We start from the raw sequence: 9,160 nt of genomic DNA on the forward strand, positions 1-9,160 counted from the left end.
TTAGCTGTTATTTTAAAAATAGCAGATATAATTTTGAAAGTGTTACTAAGTTCAATTCTAAATGTGCTTCTGCTGTGAATGCAATCTCATGATTTCTAGTGCAGTAAGGCAGCTATGTTCATAAGAGGTGTATAGACAAGTTACAGTGAGCATGGATTAAGTCAGCAATGTTAAACACTAAGTATGTTTGCATTTTATCTCTAGAAGCTGGTTTTAAAAATGGTGAACATATGGTGACAGTATTTTAAAAAATACTACAAATTAATTGTTGTGTAAGAGGAAGTTTGGGATTGGTTAAAAAAGTTTATTCTGTAATAAGGCATTTTCTTTGTAGGTCCTAGGTAATTTTGAATGTATGGCGGAAGATTTTCTATTTGCTTTTCATTAAGATAACAATGCTAAGTGAGGTTATCTGTAGTCAAAGCTTTAGCTGAATTGCCTGGACTGCAGGTCCAGTTAGGAGGGATTTCTTTTCATGTCATCACAAGCTATCAAGCCAGCCTCACCACTGTAAAGTTTTTGTGTATTCTTATCTTACTGAAGTCTCCACTATGGCTGCTAGTCTGGGAACAAAGCTCTTAAGTAAATTAAAATGTAGGAGAAAAAGGAAAATTATTTGTCACCTCTCTTCTCTGAAATTTTTCTCACACCACCCTGTTTCCATTTCAGCAAAATTGAAAAATAGTGAGGAGACTTGCCTGCAGAATCTGGCTTATTCAAAGATCTAGCATTCAAGAGTCAATTCAAAAGAATTAAGAGGAAAGATTCTTTCTGTTTGGAATAGCTCACATGTTTTTCATTTTATCTTACTGAAATGCAAAACTGGGGAGTGTTCATTTCAGGTTGAATAATATGTTGTACCTGCAGTGACACTTCAGTGTTGTCAAGGTTTTTTTGGTGAGTTTTTTTTGGTTGGTCATTTTTCTTGGATTTTTATCGCCCTTTTAAAGGAGTTTAAAATGTAGTGTTAAATGTACTTGTTGAATGAAATTTTAAAAGGTTTATTTTGGGAGCACCAAATTAATATTTTTTTCTCTAAAAGAGACCCTCAGCATTTTCTCCATCCAAACCCTTTCACAGAGGTTGATATAAATGTGCAAATTAAACCAATCATTTCTATAATCCTCAATGTCAATGTTTTGAAAGCACTGTGAAGGAAACAAGCAGACCAGTAACAACTAGGGCTACACAAACAAAATCAGGAACCCCAGTACTGTAAAAATACCCCAAAACTATTGGTGCACTTGGTGAACTTAAGAACAATTCTGTTTCCCACCTCCACCCAAGCAAGCCATACCAGGAAACCTTGTGGCAGAGTGATGTCTTAAGATTGAGGATATTGAATGCTATAGTATGTTATTCCTTACAATTGCAGTAAAGGAACACATTCACTGTAAAACAAGATTACATGGATCCAGTTTTCACTTGATGGTATCTATTTGTTTGAGAACTTTGGAATTTCTCTGGGCCTATATGTGTCTGGGGCTGTTTAAATTACTTTCCAATGATATCAGATGGCCCTAAGTGGAAAATAAATTGTATCTCAGTTAATAAGTGTCATCATTTCCAATGCATGTATCTACAGTGTAGGCTTAGCCAAAATTTGGTATGTCTAGCAGTCAGGCTTGGGCTCAGCCTGGTGGTTGCTTGGTTGGTGGTCCCATGAGACATGGACCCTTTTTCCTTTCTGACAGTTTTGACTGCTGTTCAACCTTCCAACACAATATTAGACATGTATGGGTTACTGTACAGAAGTATGCACACAAAAACACACACATCCTCACCAATCTCATGGACAGAGCTTATGGAAGTGTTGCTCTTCTAAGACGGGCTGGGAAAGAATGGTTAATAGAGGGAGAGAGTGCATAAAGTACATCATAATCGAGAAGAAAAATTTTCCTGCCCTTCCTCCCATTCCTACCTACTGTGAGACAGTAATGCTGACTGCTGTGACACTATTATCTTCACCTTTTCTATCAGTTTGTATCCAGCAACAACTTCTCTGGACCACATTGAAAAGAGGAATCAGGAGCCTAATACAGATCTCTACCCATAAGCCAGGTACTTATATATGCAAAACTATGGTCCTGAAAGCACCACCCACATGATTTGGAAGTGCCTAGAAAATCGTAGGCACTTTGGGTACTATCTGAAGGTTATCCACGTACAAGCAAAAGACAAGGGAATTAAGTGCCTTACCAGGGGCTTTATTCTGACTTTTGCCGAAGGACTATGCAAGCGCAGACAGCACAATCTGACCAACAGCAATTCTTGGCATCCACAGCCCTCCTACTGAAACAGTAGCTGCTTGCAGCAAGAGATTAATTCTTTTTCTGTTCTCTCTTTAGCATCCCTCTTTTCTGTGCCTTTATGTTAGTGCATCAGCCTGTAGTGGGGAAGTTAGAGCACTCTCACAACAGAAGAATCTTGTGGGTAAAGGACGGGAAGTTACATTTTAAAGAAATATGGTAAACCTTGCTTTGCACTTTCAAGAGCAATGCAGGGTGCTGAGTGCATGCAGTGCCCAGTTCTAGCTGCCCAGGCAAGCTCCAGAAAGGGTAAGGAGGGCTTGCCACAGCCAGTGATTTTAGTGAGTAACATTGTCTTTTTTTCACTCCATGGCATTTATCTAAATCACTAATAGTTCGTCGGCATCCTATTACCTTGTATATGCTTTATTTGGCCAGGCACTGAAAATCAGGTGATTTTATAGGTTAGTTTGCAACTGGATCACTTACAGCTTAGTTAGGCAAGGATCCAAGCCTCCTATTACTCATCAAGCAAAGTACTGTCTTCATAGACATCAAAATAACAAAACTATCAAGTTCAAGTAGACAGTAATATCTCATACAGACTAAGTTAACCCCCCAGCCTTAAAATTGATTATAATGCCTCTGTGATAGATATATATGTATGTATATAAAAATAATACAATAATTTGCAAGTTTGTCAGGCAATGAAAGGTAGTATATTTTGACACACTAATCCAGTAGGTAATCAGTTTTCTAATAAACAATCAGCAGTACACTAATGTGTCATCAGCACTTCAGGAGCTCTGGAGAGTGGATGATCTGCACATAGACGTTAATGAATACCCCAAAAATCGTTAAGTAATCAATACTTCTGAGTTATTTTCATTGAGCTGATAGGTCTGATACATTAAAGCTGACATTTTACATTTGTCAAGATCACAGTGCAGTTTTTAACAGTGGCATAGGATACTAAAAATATTCCATGAAAGACAATCAAAGAAATACAACTTAAAAGTGTTGACATTTTAGATTGGTACAGTAACCTGGATGAGTGACTCTGTAATGTCTGTGCTAAATAGTCCTGAAGCAGAGCTTTTCTACCAAAAATTACTGATGTAAAGAATATGCATGATTATGCATGTGTGTAAATGTCTTTATTTTTTTATAAGCAGATAGATCACTGACAGTTAACTTTCTATCATTCACATCAGTGAAAAGAGAAAGATGAATTAGATAAACCCTTTGTTTTCCTCACTTCTCCTTTGAAGGTTAGGGATTCATTGTGGTGATACTTTTACAATGATCTTCTTTGAAGACAGAACATCACACAGTACCATTAAAACAAAGATGGCTTTTGGAGCAAGCACCATACAATAGGATATGCTCCATCCATGTTTTTGATGCATCAAACACTCCTCTCTAGTGTTCGGAATGCAAATCAAGAAGGCAGCATTTGGGAGATTAAATACTGTAGTTTGTCTATAAGAGAAGGGATAAGGATTAATTCCAAGGTAAATATAGCCCCTGTTCTATCCTCTCCAAAATTCAATGGCTTTGTTCATTCATTCACACAGTATTTTTCTTCCAGATTATGGTTCTTTAAGAGGGGGCAGGGTAGAAATAAAGACAATAAAAAGACAGCGAAACAACACTGATGGCTGTTATGAGTTCTTGCTCAACCCGCAAATTTCTCAAATAGTATAGATGTTCGCAGGTAATTAAGTAACCACTAACTCTATGTGCCTATTTAAAATGAATCCCATTACATAGTCAGATCAGATAAACAAAGAGTTTTCTCTTGGTCTAGGACTGAACGATTACCGCTTTGTGATTTCTCGTCCTCCAATAGGCAATTGTGGGTTTTAAAAAAGCAGAAGGTGAAATTCTATTTGTCATCAATTTCTTTTAGGGGTTACAGAGCAGAAAACTGCAGACAAGCTGCTTCTTTGATGGCTCACTCCTAAAAATCTCTTTTTGTTCTTTATCTATTTGAACTGACAGTGATCAGAGCTACAGCAGGACAGGCCTCTCTGGAGAAATCACCTTCACCCTGTCTATTGACAGATTCCTCTGTTTTGAATCAGACAGGCCTTGTCCCATCATAGGCATCAAGGCCTTGGAAGTAGCCACCAATTAAACCTCTTGAGCCAGTAAAATCTGAAGCCACTTTTGAGTGTCTGTTCTGATTAGGCAGGATGAGACAAAGCCCATCACCCCCCCTAGAGCAGCTCCCTGGTCTCAATTTTCTCTCTTGCCTTCACCAGGTGCGAGAGGTGTGAGAGGAGCTTCACACAAGCCACCCAGCTGAGTCGACACCAGAGGATGCCCAATGAGTGCAAGCCAATAACAGAGAGCACAGAATCAATTGAAGTGGATTAACTGATTGACTGGTTGGAATTAAACTGCAAGGAAAGTCATGATTAAATGTCACGGACACTTAAGCAAAACCAAAGATTTCCTCTGAGCAACTTTCAATCAGTCCCAGAAAACCAAAAGCAGTAATAAAATAAGTAAGATGTTAAGAGATATTGATCCTGGCATGGAAGTGAGACCAGGAAAGAGATTATTTATTTATGACTAGGGATGAGTCTTATTTCAATTGACAAGTTACTTGGGGCTGTTAACATTTCAAGTCCCTCCATGTATTGCTTTAATTCTAAAAGCCTTTATAATTGTTATTTAATGCCAAAGTGAGGAATCTCAAGGGTTCTTCTGCTCATAGTTACGACTGAGAATGCACATGGACTTGTTTATTGTTGCACCTTTTTTTGTAGCATGACTCTAAGGACCCAGATGTAATCTGTACATTTGGCTGGGCTGGGCTAAGTTGATCTTGACATGGCTGTAATAGAAATTGCTGTGTGGGATGGGAAGTGATCAAGAGCTATACCTGGGTCAGTGTCAGCCACCTCAGACCAAAGGGCATTCCATTTCCATAATCTCATGCCTCACACTGTGTGCACTTTTTCATGCAAGTAGTTTGCATTGACATTGGCATAGATATTCTGGGAAAAAAATCCCAAAAATAAAAAAATTTAAAAAGAAAAAAGAAAAAAAAAAGGAATGTTGTATATCTGCAAATATACATTATATAAAGAAACAAGTAGGAAAAATGTGTTAAACTAATAGAGCTTTCAAATTCCGTCTAATAGCTATGAAAGACAGAGGTGGTAGAAAGTATTTTAAACAATAAATGTTCCAGTCCATGTGTAAATCATATTATGTGGAGCAGAAAACCAAGAAGATATTTTTGGTTTGGGTAACTGATTTAATGTCATGTTGACTTCTAGGAAAACCAATCAGAGAGCCAAACTATAGTCCATTGGTATTTTTAGTCTGTTGTTTGTATCAAATTGGAAATGCTCCTGTACTAGATGAAACTTTCAACAAAGCTGGGCTGAGCTTCAAATCAAAAGATAAATCTGAACACAGATATTTTGTAAATTTCTTGGAGGCTTCATAGCATTCACTTCATGGAAATTTGCCTGGTACAGTGAATGAAAGAAAGCCAAAATATTCCCAACATCAATGTAAAAAGCTCAGATGTCATTTCCTTGGTTTGATTTAACAATTTCCACATTGGCTCTTTTCATGCTTTTATCCATGATGTATTTCAGGTTTCATTACTTTATCTAATCAAATTATGTTTTCACTTTTAGAGACCAGCAGTGTTTGTTTATATATTGATTGTCTCAATGCTAGAACTGTAGATTGATAAAAATGTTTTAAAAAAGAGAAAAAACAAGCAAAAAAAAACCTAAAAAAAGAGGAAAAAAGAAAAAAAGAAAAAAAGGAAAGAAATTAAAAGAAAAGAAAAGAAACAAAACCACGACCACCAAGAAGCAAAACCTAGACAGTCTAAGGTCATGCTTTATCATAAGGCAAAACTGCAAAATAAAATTGTGGAGATTATGGGGATTAAAACAGAATAATTCAGTTTTGCACCAAAACTGAAGTGCTGAGTGGCTCATAAGGGCTCAGTTGATTATATTAAATATTTTAAACGCATTTATGGGGATGATTTTAAATATGTAGAGAATTAAGTATCCAGTTCTGTAAAGGGCTAGACAGAATCAGCTACAAATTTAATACCACGTTCAGACCATTTATGAATTCTGTGAAGAGCTCAAACAGAAAAAGAGCTTACAGTAAATTTCAAATGCATTTAAAAGGAGTTTAAACTTTAAGACATCCATACTGCATGATGTTCATTTATTATACTGTAAAAGCTACCCTGCAGAATCTGGAGTTTCCAAAGCTTTGCAGGGAATAACTTCAGGAATATTTGTGTTTGGCCATTAAAAATGTAAAAAACATTGTGGGGGGGGAAAAAGATTTTTTTGGTCATTGTTCTAGCAAGTACCAGATTATCTCATAAGGAAGCTTCATCCCTATGAGTTTTCAGCTCTGTTTCTCAGTGCAGAGATATGGGGAGTGAGTGATTCTGTCACCTGCCTGATTCTATCCTCAAAACTATGAGAAACTCTTAGCTACTATATAAATGTGTTTGTTTGTTTGTTTGTTTGTTTGTTTTTAGGTTCAATGAAGCATGGGAAGCTGGGTAGGAAGACTTGTAACTTAAAGGTGACTGTTTGAACATTGTTTTGCACCTAGCAAGGCTAATGCAACAGAAGAAACCAAAATAAAATCCTAAACCTTTCAGACTCTCATGCCTGGTAGTTCACATCTTCCCTTATTTAAGTGACTTAAAGTAGCGTTCTGGTGGGGCACCAACTTTTAGTTAATGTTTGAACAGCATCTATGGATCATTTCTGTGAGCAAACAGTTAAAAAAAACCCCAAGAGAGCAGGAAATTTATAAATAGAGTAAGTGGGGAACTGTCATGCTCTGAAAAGCAAATGTGAGCAATGCTGCTGCGTTATCTAACCATGCCCTCGTGTTCAGGGATGTGGTTATGGCAGTGCAGAGCACTCTGCCCCTTGCAGAAAGGGATTTGTATTCAAATCCTGTCAGGCAAATAGTACCTAAGGATGTGCTTACAGATACTGCAAGTTCCCTGCTGACTACAAGTAGGCTTACTTGAATGTTTTCATTTAAACATGTGTCTAAATATTCTGCTGAAAGGGAGTGAAGTAAGTATCAATTATTTCAAGATTATACTGGATTTTTTAAAAAATGCACAAGAGTATTATATCTGCAGAACTTATTTTATTTTCCTTCCAAATAATTCTTTCCAGTGTAAATCAATATGTTTGTTCCATATGCCTAAACACAACTTCAATGACTGTATTATTTTATATATTGCATTTTCACAACAGATTTGGCAGCCTACAAAACAATACAGTGAAAACCCATGATTTCATAGTGGCATTTTCTTGAGTACCACTTTTGGCATTCTGTTACAGTATAGCAAATGTAAACCCAACATGGAAAAGCTAAAATACAGTCTAGGTTTGGACTAAACTGAATCCAGTTCCTGTCTGATCTTCCCAAATGCTGAGTGAGTTTCAGTTCATGTATCAGCAGAACAACTGTACATTTAGGTCCATTATGCATACAATATGTGTTTGCACACAGTAATCTGAAACAGTAAGTGTAGTACAATTATCTTTAAATGTAGTGATTATGTGCCTGCCATTTCAGAATTTCTGAAGCACTTGGCATCTCTGTTTTGTAGTCTGGTAAAAAAATACAAGCTTTTGGTTTTTGAATTTTTTTTGTCCAACCCCGAACACGTTGGAAATCATATTTAAAAATTGTGCCTATTTCTGATTCTTTTTCAGTGTGGAATTAAATTTTATATGTTCATAAAGTTATGCCTTTCAGAAAGACTTTAGGTCCTTTATAAACCTATAGTTATAGCCCTAAATATGATAGTTTTAAATAGAATTTGATTTTCTTCCCATGAAAGAAACCTGAATTGGGAATAATATAATAATTACAGCACATTACATACTAGAAACTTACAAGAAATTCTGTGTATACCTTTTACTTTTTGGTAACATCATCTCTCCTTTAAATTCATATTTATTTTTTGTATGGTGACATTGAGTTATGTGATGCTGTCTTATAGCTGAAAAAATGATGTGATTTCAAACAAATAAATAGGTGAATATCAAAAATTAAGTCCTCATTGCTTTTAAGAGTAGTTAAGTTGTTCTGATTTTTTAGAAATTACAATTAGAATGCTATTCTGTTCCCTGCAAGTTCTTTCTGTGGATAAGATTCCAGAAAATAAAATGGTTGCATGAAATTTACTTTTTTCTTCCTAGATTTTGGCAGTTTTGACATCATTGAGTCAATCTGAAAAAGTCCATAAATCCACCCTATAGATGTAGAGTATGCTGAAGAGGTCCTGTGTTGTAATAAAAATAATAATGACACTGTAATTAGAAAGATCAACAGTTTGCTTGCATTTTTTAAACTTCATAAAATTGCCTCTTTTTTACTGTAAAGGACCAATTAAGTCATGCATGTAGCTGTATTCTTGTGATATCAAATGTAAAGATTACATTGTGTTTAAATGAAGATAACAGGCACACATTTAAAAAGAAGATGAAGAAATGTAAATATATTTGATTAATAAAACATTTCTATTACTGTACTCTAGGCCTTTGTCTTATGTCAATATTGCTCATGGAATTTTGTGTATGCTCTGCAGAAAATCAAATATACTTGAATGATTGTGCATTGAAGGTAGCCTGAAATAATCAATATGCTTTGCTGTAGTTGTCATTATCAGCTTCTAAAAGGTGTTTGCAGCTTGGAAATTGCATACTTGTTTGCAGTCAGAAGAGAATGAGATCAAGCTTAGATCCTTGGTCACTGAGTCTCACAACTCCTATTGATACACTGCTGAGAGCATACTACAGTCATGCGCTCAAGAAATTTCTCAGCCATGTTTTGGAATACTTTTGAATAGGTAATGATGTATATCACATCACATT

General features: G+C 36.0%; 1 protein-coding gene across 1 annotated transcript in view; it reads left to right on the forward strand.

The window, feature by feature from the left end:
• Positions 1-8,817, forward strand: part of PRDM6 (PR/SET domain 6) — a 79,958-nt gene extending 71,141 nt beyond the window's left edge. Inside the window, exon 8 of the mRNA XM_085042682.1 lies at positions 4,517-8,817. Coding sequence (XP_084898808.1) covers positions 4,517-4,631 — 115 coding nt within the window. The 3' untranslated portion in view covers positions 4,632-8,817. The remainder of the gene's footprint in view (positions 1-4,516) is intronic.
• Positions 8,818-9,160: the final 343 nt, after the last annotated feature.

Source organism: Lichenostomus cassidix, chromosome Z (genome assembly GCF_008360975.1).
Source record: "Lichenostomus cassidix isolate B80296 chromosome Z, HeHo_3.0, whole genome shotgun sequence".
Classification (NCBI taxonomy): Eukaryota; Metazoa; Chordata; class Aves; order Passeriformes; family Meliphagidae; genus Lichenostomus; species Lichenostomus cassidix.